General features: G+C 43.5%; 3 protein-coding genes across 4 annotated transcripts; 2 read left to right on the top strand and 1 right to left on the bottom strand.

The window, feature by feature from the left end:
• The first annotated feature begins 486 nt into the window (after window positions 1-486).
• LOC108156182 (transcription elongation factor B polypeptide 3) lies at window positions 487-4,559 on the top strand. Its single transcript, XM_017287513.2, has 8 exons — window positions 487-914; window positions 1,152-1,838; window positions 1,899-2,342; window positions 2,408-2,628; window positions 2,693-2,787; window positions 3,302-3,501; window positions 3,564-3,855; window positions 3,918-4,559. The coding sequence occupies exons 1-8, from the start codon at window positions 834-836 to the stop codon at window positions 3,995-3,997; spliced, it is 2,100 nt and encodes a 699-aa protein (XP_017143002.1). The 5' UTR covers window positions 487-833; the 3' UTR covers window positions 3,998-4,559.
• LOC108156181 (TAF5-like RNA polymerase II p300/CBP-associated factor-associated factor 65 kDa subunit 5L) lies at window positions 4,555-7,669 on the bottom strand. Its single transcript, XM_017287512.2, has 5 exons — window positions 7,236-7,669; window positions 5,898-7,180; window positions 5,534-5,834; window positions 5,126-5,472; window positions 4,555-5,058 (listed from the first exon to the last, which is right to left on the bottom strand). The coding sequence occupies exons 1-5, from the start codon at window positions 7,413-7,415 to the stop codon at window positions 4,911-4,913; spliced, it is 2,259 nt and encodes a 752-aa protein (XP_017143001.1). The 5' UTR covers window positions 7,416-7,669; the 3' UTR covers window positions 4,555-4,910.
• A 285-nt stretch (window positions 7,670-7,954) lies between these two features.
• Window positions 7,955-10,001, top strand: LOC108157393 (peroxisomal membrane protein 11C). 2 transcript variants are annotated; one of them, XM_017289434.2, is made up of 4 exons: window positions 7,955-8,169; window positions 9,070-9,434; window positions 9,493-9,552; window positions 9,617-10,001. In XM_017289434.2, the coding sequence occupies exons 1-4, from the start codon at window positions 8,101-8,103 to the stop codon at window positions 9,822-9,824; spliced, it is 702 nt and encodes a 233-aa protein (XP_017144923.1). In that variant the 5' UTR covers window positions 7,955-8,100; the 3' UTR covers window positions 9,825-10,001. The 2 variants fall into 2 exon arrangements, with proteins under 2 accessions (XP_017144923.1, XP_033245963.1); XM_033390072.1 differs by lacking the exon at window positions 7,955-8,169 and adding an exon at window positions 8,512-8,598.
• Window positions 10,002-13,586: the final 3,585 nt, after the last annotated feature.

The following is a 13,586-nucleotide window of genomic DNA, read 5'->3' as shown; positions in this document are numbered from 1 at the left end:
GAGGCAAATGGCGGAAAATTTTACTGATTGTAAATTCTTCTAATAGATCCAAGCCATCTTTCCTCTGAATTAAAAAAAAAACAAAATATATTTCACCTGAACTGCGATAAAGTTATTAAATTTGCATTATTTTCGGTGGGATATTCAAAAATCCCCTTGGCTTACAATGGGTTAATCGTTATCCGTCAAGGATTGATTCCTTGATTATTGATTCCTTGATTTTGATATTCCGTCAAGCATAACTAACAAACTAGAACCGTCAGCTCTGAACTCATAATTTTATCCGATTGATAATCAAATTGCCTAAATTGACTGGTTAAATTTAAAGCTCTTATTTCTTTGGATTGTTTATAAAATAATGGTTTGGCAAAAAAGGTCAACAAAAAAAAGCAGTTCGGACATCGATAGTATCGAATGAATACGATTGCTCGTTCACTGTCAGCGTTGCCACTCTATCTGCCACTGTCAGCTGTTCGGCCCGAACAGTGCTAGAAAACGCCACACAGTTTTTCATTACATTGCAAAGTCGGGGAAAAAAAAGAAATAGGAAACAAAAATTTCAATGTACTTAAAGATATAGCAGAGTCGCCCCAAGCCGCCTCGCTACAGGAGGCCCCTTTTTGTGTGTGATTCGTTTGCTCGTGGTCGTGTCCTTGTGTTTGGTTTTTGGTGTTTTAGTACCCTTTGCAAATAACCATTGACGAAGCTGCTTGCGTGCCATTTTTTTTGTTGGGTCTAAAAAAGTTGTCTGGCGCAAGAAAGCATAAGCGAAAAGAAAAGTGAATACGCAATAATCCGGGAGCCAGCGGCAGCTCGGTTTGGTCCTCTCGGCAATGACGTCCACAAACAATCTGGTCGATGTTGTGCGTCACTACCAGCGGAGCATAGAGAAGCATGGCGAGGACGAGAAGAGGGTAAGTGTTAGAGTGTGTGTGTGTGTGTGTGTGTGTGTTTGTGCCGATACATACCCCTTGATTATTGTCAGTCGTCGCGTCGAGCAGATGCTTGTGCACCTGGTGCCGTGCCTTTCGTTTTCTTGCGAAATTTCAAGAGATTTACAGTCCCCTGCCGCATGGGCTTAGACCAAAAGCTGGGTTTAATCTAACCTCTAAGCTGCTATAATTATATTTTCTACCCGATCTCAAACACAGCTCATGCACTGCATCACAAAGCTGTTCAATTTGCCCATCAAATTCGAGCACCTGCAGGAGACAGGAATCGGGAAGACGGTGAATGCCCTGCGAAAATTCAACGGCGAGGTTGGAGTGGCCGCCCGCACTCTAGTCACACGATGGAAGGCCATGGTGGCCGCCGAGGAGGAGCCGGCCGAGCCAACGCCATCGGTAATAGGAACTACTAGCCACGAGGAGGATTCGGGCAAATCGAATGGGCGAAGGTCCAGTGAGGATGAGCAGGAGCAGGAGTATAAAGGCAGCAATTCATCCAGCGGCGGCGAGGACGGACACAGCAGCAGCAAGCGAAAGTCCGGGCACGACGACAGCAGCTCCAAGAACAAGTCTGAGAGGAGCAGCAGCAGTAGGCATCACTCGAAGAGCTCAAAGTCGGACAAAGAATCGGACAAGAAACACAAGAGCAGCCGCCATGATAGGTCCAGGGATAAGGACAAGGATAAGGAACGAGAGAGCCGCAAGGAGTCCAAGGAGCACAGGGACAAGAAATCGAATGGCGAACACAAGACTAAGGACTCGTCCTCCCCAAACAAGTCAAGCAGCAGCAGCAGCCACAGAAGCAGCACTAGCCAACACACCAGCAAGGCCGAGAGTCACAAAAGCGACAAAGAACACCGCAAATCAAAGCATGAAAAGAGCATCAAAGAGGTAAATTATTAATCTATCGAATACTTGTACATGTAGTCCTACTTTCTATGTGTATTTCAGGATAAACCTCAGCACATCGATCAAAAGACGTCGAAGGAGAAATCGGATGTACACAAATCATCTTCCTCATCGTCCAAATCATCAAAATCATCCAAATCATCCAAGCGACACCGCAGCCCCCAGCGGCAGGAAGAGGAGCTCGCCCACAAGCCCAAAATAGCGAAAAGCATAACGACCAAAGAGGCAACCGGTCAAGAGGACTCCGTGGATGGCTTCGATTCCAGCATGGGAGCCAATTTCGATGACGTTCTCGGCATGCTTAACATGCCCATGAGCAGCAGCAAGAAGAACAGCAGCAGCAGAGCGAAGCATGTGGCCAAGCCACATACAACAGCCTCCACATCCTCCACATCAACATCATCAACGGCCCCATCAGCAGCAGCAGCTGTGGCGCCATCCTTCAGGGAGGCTACCTCCAGCAGCAGCCGACCCGTCACAACCAAAGTAAATTGAAAAAAAACACGACAAAGATCCAACCATTGATAATCCAAGAAATGCTATCCCCTAAGAAACCCGAACTACTGGCCTCCACCGCGAAGCTGGAGCCTCTGGATCCGAGCATTGCCCTCGAGCTGCCTACCATTTCGAACAACTACAAACCCTTGCCCCTAAATCAGACAGTCATGGATGTGGTATTCAACCATGGCGGAGGCACCCACAAGCCCTCAGCCGCTCGCTACTTCAACGAGTCTGAGGCTCTGGCCGCAGGCATTTCCTCAAAGACAATGCGGTGGGTACTTTAAGTTTTTTACCAATTAAGTGAACCTTTTGATTAACTTTCGGTTGAACGGCAGCACTAAGATCTACTCAGGTGTGAGGACTGGCCAAATCCTGCAGGTGGCCTCACTTTTTGATCTGTGTACGCGAGTCCTCCAGAAGAACATCGATGGTAAGAATGAACCCTCCTGTGTAGTTTGGGCTATCTGAATTATTTTAGTGAAATCAACGCATCGCAAAAGAAATATTAAATTTGAGGTTAACCTAGAAGGATGATTTATTTTTGCACTAAAAAATAAACTTTCTAGTACATTTTAGCGGTGGATAGCCCTTTTATTTTTACTTATTATATTTTGCTCTAGTAATTGTACTCTTCAAAGAGTTTTAAAAGACATTTAAACATACGTTACCCATCAAAAGTCTGGGTGCACAGATTTTCACTTAACCAACAAACTTACCACGTGGTAATCCGCAACATAACCTCTCATTTTAAGCACGTGGTAATCAGAATACTTTTTCTTTCTATTTGTTGAATGTGCGTGAATACACTGTTCTGTTTATCAATTAATAGTAATTACTAACAAGTTTTTATTTTTAATGGCTTAGCATGGCCTCTTTTGCTGACAAAAAAGGCTCATATTATCGCATAGTGCTCCGGGTTGCTAACTTTCTTTTTTGTTTGGCAGCCTTGGAGTACACTGGTGGGGTGCCTTTTGAAGTGCTTCGACCTGTTCTGGAGCGGGCAACACCCCAGCAACTGTTAAACTTCGAGGAGTACAATCCGTATCTAATGGACGACACCGATGTCCTATGGCAGATGCATGTGACGCGCAACTGTCGCAGCCAGCGGCGTGAGGAGATGGAGACGTGGCGTGAAATGTACTTGGTACGCATCGCCGCTCCAAGATCTGAAAACTTTGTATCTACAAGATATTTTTTCCCTTGCAGCGCTGTCAGGAGGAGAAGGATCGCAAGCTCAGCATACTCGCGGAGAGCATCAAGGCCTCGCAGAGAATTAGCGAGGCTCCTGTGCGCAAAACTCAGTTGGCATTCGTGGACTCGATGGTGAAGCCACCGCGCAGCGTTCAACGCAAGCAGGAGCAGTACGGCACCAGGGGCAAACTGATAGCTACGCCAGCCGCACGAGTGGCGGCACTCTCCAGTGTGACGCCCAATGCCGCCAAGGTGGGCGATGCCCGACTGCGCGTACTGGGGGCAGGTCGTGACACCGCGCAAATAGGTAAGCCAATTAAAGAATCTGATCTGTTTCTCATTGACTTAATTCGTTTACTTTTCCCGCAGCTGTGGCTCCGATGCGACCCAAGAAGGCTCCTCTGATGGCCAAGACCTTGCAGTTTATGCGCGGTCGCCACAAGAGATAGGGGGAGGGAAATTAAGGGTCAGTCAATAGAATGTTATATGCGTTTACTCGTTATAGTTACAATCAATCTTATACTCAACAAAACCACAAAAGCACCTACGAACTGTATCGCAGCGGCTGCAGTCGGACCTCTGGCCAGCTCGTTCCCTTTAGAAAGGGGAGAGTGTTGCCCAAAACGCGCTGAGAGATCCGATTGCGGCGGCACGCATCAATCGGTACCGCCCTGCTTATTATTTATTCATGTTCTATCCCCATAACCCACATATTCATTATATTTTACTAGAGTTTTTAAGTCCTTAGCGATTGTAAGTCAGCGTTTTTTGTTGGAGAGATTGAATTATGTTCAGGTTAATAGTTGGATCTTTCTAAACTCAATTACCAATTTAGATTTAAATGCATTCGAGAATTAAGTTCCAAATTTCATTTGTCCCAGAGGGCTGTGCGAGTGTCGAAAGTCAAGGAGAGGTAGTGGTTCCAGGCAGATTCAGACTCAGATTGCATGTACATATAGTATATACATATGTTATTCCCACATAATCGAAATTTAAAACCTATTGCTATAATCGAAGGCGTTTTATTCCACTAGTAAGCCAAGGCAGCAGCCGTAGGAACCAGTAATCAGTAGCTCAATAGACGACAACTGCAGCTGCACTGCAGAGCAGAGCCTTGTTTTGATCTGAGGAGTCGATCGATCACACGAATTGTTAATATAATGGGATATACATATAATAGTAGGTATATAGAATACACCACCCCCAGCAGAGACAGAGAAAAACCAATTGTTGCACACAGACACACAGAAAAGTAACAGTAATATTATACAGACTTATTAAAAATAAATTATTTTCAAGCATAAACACATTGGAACTGGAAATTCATTCGTTCTCTAATCTCTATCCTCTATTCTCCATCGATTAAGCGCCAATGCAGTAGAGCGTTTTGCTCTTCCCGTAAAACACGTCGACCAGACGCTGGCAGGAACTATTCATGGCTAACAGACGATTCGATGTGCCCGATAGGTAAGAGGTCGATGATGTGGAGCATCCCCCACTGCTGTTGTCGCTGGTGTGTGGGAGAAAATAAATTAAAAACACGTTCTACAACGGAAATTAAACCATTTCGAACCCACCTCATGGGAGAGAGCTTCTTGATGTCCCAGAGCCTCAGACTGCCATCGCTGCAGGTCGTGGCCAAATGCTGATTGTGTGGACTCCAAGCCAAAGAGCTAACCGGTGACGGATGATCCTTAAGCTCGCTCAGCTGTGCCCCGGCAGCCAGATCGAATATGCGCACCTTGGCCTCCTCCCCGGCGGCGGCCAGCATTTTGCCATCGGGGCTGAAGGCCAGGTTTGTCACTGCCTGGCGGCAATCTGTAAACACACGCATCAGCTTACCGCTGGTGGCGCACCACAGACGCACCGAGTGATCTGCGGATCCAGTGGCCAAGTAGCTGCCATTCGGATGAAAGGCAACACACTGTAATAAATCAGAACTTTAGGCTTATTTCTACAAGACTAGAGTGCTCTTTATGGCTTGCCTCCACGTCCTGCGTGTGGCCTGCATAGATGATGAGCGCATGCTCGCGCTCCAGGGACCACAGGCGGGCACTCAAATCCTTGGACCCTGTGACCACATACTGGCCCACGGGGCTCTCGTCCATGCACCAAATGGGATAGTTGTGGCTGCGGTATATGGCGGCGCAGTGCAGGTTGTGGGCCCGCCAGCAGCGCATGGTGGCGTCCTTCGAAACGCTATACAGGAGCGGATAGTGGGCTGAGAATCGCACGTCGGTGACGCCTCTGGTATGGCCACGCAGCTGCAAGCCGCCATACTCGTTGCTGTGCAAAAACATGATGCTCAGAAATTATGCGTTTCGTTTATGGAAAAAGAGATGCACTTACAATGAATTATCTGCATATTTGAGACGTTCAGCCCTGCTGCGTTCCCGACGCTCTTCCCCGGTGCAATCACGACTCTTCTCGCTGCTTTCCGGTTCGCCCTGCTCCTCCTCCTCATTGTAGTCGCAATTGTTTAGCTCCCAGGGACACTGCGTTTGCGGATAGCGTCTGTAGAAGCTCTTGCCCCGACAACTATGCTGATTGAGCTGCCAAAGCTGAACGGAGGAGTTGTCGAAGCCCGCCACCATGTGGCACTCGCTGGCATCCACATGGGCTGCGGTGAGGCCACGCGTACACTCGCTTATCTTTAGAAAACGCGGGAGTTCGATCTGAGCCTTGAGTACTTGCGATGTGCAGGACTTAAGGGTTTCCAGACAGCCATCTACGTTGAGCTGGGACCTGGCGGCCTCCGTGAATTCGGCGCCGTCCGGGTCCTTCTTGATGTCGTTCTCCAACTTAATGATTGGGTCCTCGGCAGGCCTCTTTCTGCTGTTTTTCTCTGCGATGGACTTGCCCGGCTTCTGCTCACTGCGAATACTGAAAGTGCCGGTGGTGCCGTCTTCCACATCCTCCGCATCGACGTCGTCTGTTAGGCCCATCAGATGATCCTCGCTAAAGACTCGCTGCTCGTTCTCCACGATTTGCACATGCACCCAGGTGTACAGCAGGTTCATGACGAGTACATGACCACGTCGCTGCAGATAGCCACAGATCTTGTCCACCACCTGAGATGTGGTGTGCAGCTCGTACTTGGAGGAGCGAAAGTGGGTCACAGTGTCGTCTGCCTCGGCAGTTTCCAGCTTAATGCAGCCACTGAGTATCTGCAGCAGGTTCATGAAGTAGTCCAGCTCCGTGTCGCCGGTGTCCTGCGCCTCCCGCGCAAACCGTATGTGAAAGGTGGAATCCGCCGAGGTGCAGCCATTGATCTTGGTGGGCATGGGGCCGTCGTAGTGCTCCACGGGGGCCACCAGGTGCGCATACTTTCGCAGCAGTTCGCCGGCACCCTTGGCTTCCCGCGCTTTCAGCAGATCCAGGTAAAAGTGGCACAGCATGGGCCCGTAGAAGCGCTTCATCTCGATTCGCAGCGGCTCAGGCTGGGCCTCCACGAACTGCGAGAAGCGTCCGAACTGCTGGTCCACCATGTGCTGGTTGTTGGTGATCACCTGGACGTTCGAGTAGGTGAAACTGTTGCCGCCATGCAGGTCCGTCTCCAGCATTTTGCTTACGGCAAACTGATTCTTGTTCTGCAGCAGGAGAAAGTCCGAGCGGCGGAATCGTTCATTGCTCTGTAGGGAAGGATGCGATTAGTATATTGATTTGCGGGGCACCAGCACTCCTTACCACATAGTTTTTCTGCTTCAGCAGCAGTCCTACGGCGCAGCGCAGCAAATCGTTCTTTGAGGATTTTTTGGTTACAGTCGTTTTTATGCCGGCAGCACCAGTGTAGATCGGCGAAGAGGCGTGCGTGTGGTTATTATTGTTGTTATTGTTGTTGTTGCTGTTGGCACTGGGCAAACTCATAGTTGAGCAGTCGACGCGAAGAATCCTGATCCTGTCCTGCAACTCACGCAAGCATCAGTGTTGCGTGCAATGACAGTCGCTTCCGTTGACTACTGGAGCTTCCTCTACTCGATTGTTGGCATTGAAAGTGTAAGTTGACTTATATTCTTTGCTCTGTTCGTTGTTTCCAATTAATTTGTTTGCTGCTCCGGCTTATTTGGGCCGCTAAAATTAATAATTTTTTTGACTATGCAGTTGCATAGTGATGGTAGGTTAATATATCGATATCGATATATCGATAACGATTTGAAAAATTTGATTTCAAAATTAATGTGTTTTGGTTTGCTCATTTTTTTGCACCAACCACACTTGATGATCTTTTTTCTTCTTCTTTCTTTTTCTGTTGTATCATCTTTTTTTGTGAGTTTGTTGCTGGTCTGAAAATTTCGCTGTGAAAATTGCAATAAATCTTGGCATAGTAAAGATGACACGAAAGTACGCCGATATAACATATATCGATGAATTTATGGCTATCGATTGCTAAACAACAACAGCTGTTCGAACTGTTATTGTTTTATTGGGTGTTATTTATTCCTCCTCCCGCTCCCGCTTTCGAATTTTATTTGTTTTGCTTTTATTTCATTTCGGTGCGCGTTTCTGACTGGACTGGTATTATAAAACAGTACTTGTACTTTTCATAGCCACTATGAGCAGCCCATCGAAGTTCGTGAGCGAGTTCTGTGATATTATCGACTCCTATGGCGGGCGTGATAAGGTAAATAAAGAACAATCAAACACCAAAATCCATTAACAATTAATTGGCCGCACCACCTGTTTTGTTTACCTATTACTCAAGAGTGTGTGTTTGGCTAAAACTAAAACAAATATAGAAACTGCATCGTGGCATTGTGACAGGGTCCATTGAAGGGGCTCTGACCTGACCCTGAACCAACAGGTTTTTCAGCTCTTGGCTGGGGTTTTTGAGAGGTTTCGACGAGGAAGTCTCATTTTTGGACCTTGCCTTACTTCTTGCATTTGGCAATGGCTTCGATACGCATGGTTCGACCCGGCTTATCAGCTCTGGCAATACTCACTAGCGTAGCGTCGTCGGCGACTGACTTAAGATAATATAATGCTGAATACTATAGCCGGCAAGCAGTTAACCCGCTGCCAGATAAAGAAGATTATACGCTGCGAGAGAAAGGTTTGTCCACTTTCATATTGGCCATGGAATGGGCCAACAAGGGTGACATTCGATGACCTATAAAGGCCATAGAACAAACCCCATTCCCATTGATTTCAAAGCAAATATCTTACAATATTAATAGCCATTCGCAATCGAGTAAACATTGAAGCCGCATCATCAGTGCAGGAGGAGGACTCTACTCCGCTCCCCTGGCTCCAGTCTAGTGGCAGCATTTACGCAAGATGCTTGTGGCATTCGTGGTGTTCTTTTTATCGCTGATGGTTTTTTATCTGTTTGTGACTACAAAACAATTTTACAAATAGCAATGGTTAAGGGGGATCGAGGGAGAGATTCCGTAAAAGGGGTCAAGTGAGTGCAAACAGAGACACGGGTTCTCGCTTGAATCGAATGGAATTGGATACACAGCTGTACCCCGGCACTGAGTAAATAGTAGTATATTTATGTCTCTCTCTTTCTCTCTTTTTACAGGTGATGAAAGCGCTCTGCTACAGCGCCAAACTGGTGGCTGGCTACCATGCTAAAAGGAATCCCGATTTAGCTAAGCGATATGCCACGGCCAGCTCGAAGATATCTGGAGCCAGAGCCACCCTGCGTCTGATCGATGACATTCCCATGATACAGTACGCCCTCGAGTATGGCTTGGGAGAGAATGAGCCGGATCGCGTTATGGCCGTGCTGGGGGTAACGGCCAACATTGTGGACCTCATGTACTATCCCATCGAGAAGGTCTGCTGGCTGGCCGAGCACAAGATTGTGGATGTGAAGAATGCGGACAGATGGGACAACGTAAACTCTATATTCTGGGTGCTCTCCGTTTACCTCAACCTAATGCGGTACACTATTGATGAACTCCAGCCAAAAGAACGACCAAATTATTGATTTATCTTCCAGAACAATGCGTAACTTCTCCCTAAATCAGGAAAAACTGAGCTGCAATCCGAAGCTAAGCGAGTAAGTAATCATCCCAGAGATGCACAAATGATTGCCGCCACTGATGACCCTTCCCTACCCACAGCATTGATGCCACTGTCTTGGCCAAGCATCGCCTAGAGCTGGTGTCTATTGCTCGCATATCCCTGGACTTTGTGCACGCTGTCAGCACTCTGCCCGGTGGCTACCTTTGGGGCGGCAAGCTCACCACCTTCCAGGTGGGGGCGATAGGCACCCTATCCGCCGGCCTAGGCATTTATCAGATCTTTGCCAAGAGAAGACTGAACAAGTAGTTGCCGCCGCTCGCCTTTTTGTACTCGTATTTTTGTTGATTGAAAGTTTTAAACTAGTCGTTAGATGTTTTTGTACGTTAGCTAATTAAGTTTAAAGTCGGCAACAAGTGTCTAGCACGTAAGATCATTGGAAAGCACAAAATACACGCTGAAAAATTGAGAAAAGACTGACTGGGATTCTTGGTCTGTGTGTCCTTTATTATCTGTTACTTCATTTTATTGTGTGTTTGCTGTTAGGTTCCGATACATGTCATGTATGTGGTACAGTATATGTATGCTCTCTTTTCTGTTTTAGTGTGCCTTTAGCATGCCAGCTTTTGTTGGCTTAACTTAATGTACAGGCTGTCTCCCTCCGGCTTCGCTTCAGCTTCATTAATATTGTCGTCGCCCTGCCGAGGCGAGGGTTCATTACAAGAATTATTCATAATAATAATAATAATAATAATGTTTGTGTTTTTGTTTCATTTATACGATTTGTCAGTTTAGCAGTCATTGTATACAATGTTCTTCCCTAGGCATATTTAAAATACTCATATGTCTGATATTATACTCGTTATGCATGGGGTTTATAACTTGGTTTTTTTTAGATTTAGATTTAGATTACATGAGGCACCCACCGATCGTCCGATCGACCTGCCCCCTGCTCCTGGTCAGGCTTTGGGCTATGGTTTAAAATAACATTTCGTTAGTAAATATATATATATCTAATTTATGCCGCATAATTATTAACAATTGGTATTACTTTTATCATTTTCTTTCGGGCTCTCTGCTTTGCTCTGCTTCATGGGTAAGCTCTTTAGATGTATGAAATATTAATGGGGAGACCTGTATTATAGCCCCATCCCATATTAGCGCGTATCATTAAAATTCTCGTTAGTCTGATATAAATAGAGATATTTTTGTTGTTGTTGTTGTGGATTTGTTAATTTTTCAATAATATACCTAGCTACAGGAGTTGTACGGTTATGCATTTATTATTGTAAATATTTGTAGTATTATTTATTCCCCATTTCGTTCTATTTTTTTTTTTGCATTTCGTATACAAAAAAAAGCCTCAAAAAATGTTCAACTTTGTTCCATTTGCTTTTTTGTAGCTGTTGTCTTAGTGTGTGTATGTGTGTGTGTGTGTGTCTGTGTGTATCTAGGTGAATGACTGAATGAGTGTATGGGTGTGTGTATTTGTTATAACCATAATGCATTTTGAACTTTTGCTCATAACAATATATAGGTAATAGGTTTTAGTACATAAATAGGTATACAATATATATATATATAACTATGTATATGATGTATTTATGTATGTATATTGCATATACTAGGTATGTACGTATGTGTATGTCTTGCTTTTCTGTATATATATATATATATATATATATATATATATGTATACTATAATATAGGTATATGTATATTTATACTTATCGGAAGCTATTTAAAATGGCACTGCAGTAATTTTTTGTTTGTTTATATTCCTATATAAGGTGGGAAAATCAATTAGTTGGGTCGTCGCCCCTGACACCACCCCTTGGCGAGCACCCTTATCTAGGGGGATCCCTCTGGGCGACGACGACGACCCCGTACTAAATATTCTTCTAAATCGTCTTCTGATTCTGCCTGCTATAACAACAGTGTATACTTATACGGATTCAAACGCACAGATTCGTATTCGTATTGGTATCGTCTCTCTTTGTTGTTCTTCAAGTATTACTAAAATATATTCATATATTTATGTATGTATGTATGCTGTGTGTGTATATATACTATATTGTATGTGGTATTTGATTATTTGTATTGCATTAAAAGCTTAGTATTCCGTTCTGAATTTTCTGTATGTCGATATTATACTATATATACTCTTATTCCTCGGATTTCTTTTCATTTCATTTGTGTATATATAATATACTCGTATATAGGTTGTATAATAGTCTTTTTAAAAACCGTTCTTATTGCATTCTTATCCTTATCGCCTAGCTGTAACACATTTGCCGAGCAAATACCGTGTGCTACTGTTTAAAATTCAATTTGCAAAGTTTTTGCATTTATGTTCCCCCAAAATGTGTCTCACATGTTCGCTTGTGTGGTTTTTTTTGTCTCTTGTGTCTGTCTGTGTGTGTGTGTGTGTGTGTGTGTGTGTATGCGGGTGTCTTTGAATACCAGATGATCAATCATCAATCGGTAATACGATAGTAAAAATATCCGCTATATATAGTATAAGGGCATCGATTAGTATAGAGAGCTGTAGTTTTAGTATAGATTACGGTATAGGTTACAGTATAGTTAATGCGTGTGAGAGTGTTAGTGTGTGTGCGTGTGTGTTTGTGTAGGTAGAGATATCGGCATAAGATTAGAGATATTCCTTCCATCGGATTTTCGGATTTTTTCACCTTCAGCTTACAAAAAAAATGTATTTACTCGTAGAAGGAGGCTTAAATTTAATGGGTGTATAGTAGATAAGCGGATGACTTATGTCTGTAAAATATACATATATATATATATCTGTCCTATATAGTATTTGTTGGATTGTTAATTAAGGTTTTATTGTTGTCTAATTTCGCTTTGCATAATCTCCTTAATTATTTCATTTTTACTTTTACTTTGCTAAAATTTAATATTATCGGTTTTGCGTGGGAAGCGTTCGATTTTGGTTCCTTTACATTTCGTTTAAATATTAATTTGTCTTTTTTCTTGTGTGTGTGTGTTTTATTGATACATGAAGTTTCTTACTTTTCTTTTTCGTTTGAAAATAAAACGTCTTCCTTTTTAAATTAGATGGAAAGCCAGTGCGAAAAAGTTTAAAATGTTTGTAGATTAAATTTAAAATTCTCGTTTTTGTTTCTTTTGTTTTTTGTTTGTTTGTTTAGCTTGTAAAAGCGTTAAAAACTTTAAAGTAAAACTGATTTAACATACGATCGATCGAGATTGAGTGCGCCAATTGCTTCTGGCCGAAATAGCCTTAAAATGTTCCATTAAAAGTTGTTCCTTTTTTTCTTTGGTGAGTAAAAAGTATCGTAAATTTAGGTAGATATTTAAAATTGTTTCACGAATATGTATGCAAGTGTTCGAGTTTCGAGTGTGTGTGTGTGTGTGATTGTTGCCTGTATGTTTTTGTATGTTGTATCTGAAAATTCAAAGCTTGAGCTAAAAACACGTCACATCCAATAGATGATTGGGTATGTTTGAATAAAAAGAGGCTAAAAAATGTAATTTAAAAAGAATCCATCCATCCAATGAGCGAGGGGCAACTACTGACCGAAGCTCCCCCTCCAAGGTAAGTCTTACAATTATTAATAATTCAGCTAAAGCACCATTTTATCTTTAAAGTTTGTCTAGCTTAAGTATTACAGGGTATTTGTGATTCATTCAACTTTCAGATTTAAAATATATACTATAAACCATTCTTCAGTTTTATTCTTCATTATATATATTGTAGGTATTGTGTATTGTATATAGGTTAAGGTTAATTCCAGCGAAATGTTCAACTCTTTTCTGTCCACCGCCACCGCCCTGATATCCTGATTTACAAACTATTCGTATGATCTATAGCTAGGTGTAGGTGTAGATGTAGGCTTTTGGTATAGGTATAGGATGTACATATATGTAGAATATACTTGCATCGTAGTACAATAGAATGTAAACTGCATTTAAAAGTAGTCAATAAGCTTTTGTTTTTGATTTGTGGTTGGCATTAAAGCGATTTAAGTGGGTGATTTGCTTGGGATTGGCTCCTTAATCCATTCTCCTTAGTCCTTAATCGTTCCTTAT

This window comes from Drosophila miranda, chromosome 2, assembly GCF_003369915.1.
Source record: "Drosophila miranda strain MSH22 chromosome 2, D.miranda_PacBio2.1, whole genome shotgun sequence".
Classification (NCBI taxonomy): Eukaryota; Metazoa; Arthropoda; class Insecta; order Diptera; family Drosophilidae; genus Drosophila; species Drosophila miranda.
The sequence above is the reverse complement of the archived record's forward strand: the minus strand, read 5'-3'. Positions and strand labels throughout refer to the sequence as shown.

Excerpts from the sequence above, each read along its gene's own strand:
- LOC108156182 (XM_017287513.2), top strand. The coding sequence starts at position 834 with ATGACGTCCACAAACAATCTGGTCGATGTTGTGCGTCACTACCAGCGG. Across the intron at positions 1,839-1,898 it reads ATGAAAAGAGCATCAAAGAG|GATAAACCTCAGCACATCGA; the intron begins GTAAATTATTAA and ends TGTGTATTTCAG. Across the intron at positions 2,788-3,301 it reads CCTCCAGAAGAACATCGATG|CCTTGGAGTACACTGGTGGG; the intron begins GTAAGAATGAAC and ends TTTGTTTGGCAG.
- LOC108156181 (XM_017287512.2), bottom strand. The coding sequence starts at position 7,415 with ATGAGTTTGCCCAGTGCCAACAGCAACAACAACAATAACAACAATAAT. Across the intron at positions 7,181-7,235 it reads TGAAGCAGAAAAACTATGTG|AGCAATGAACGATTCCGCCG; the intron begins GTAAGGAGTGCT and ends CCTTCCCTACAG. Across the intron at positions 5,059-5,125 it reads AAGAAGCTCTCTCCCATGAG|CGACAACAGCAGTGGGGGAT; the intron begins GTGGGTTCGAAA and ends CCCACACACCAG.
- LOC108157393 (XM_033390072.1), top strand. The coding sequence starts at position 8,527 with ATGCTGAATACTATAGCCGGCAAGCAGTTAACCCGCTGCCAGATAAAG. Across the intron at positions 8,599-9,069 it reads TTATACGCTGCGAGAGAAAG|GTGATGAAAGCGCTCTGCTA; the intron begins GTTTGTCCACTT and ends CTCTTTTTACAG. Across the intron at positions 9,553-9,616 it reads TGCAATCCGAAGCTAAGCGA|CATTGATGCCACTGTCTTGG; the intron begins GTAAGTAATCAT and ends CCCTACCCACAG.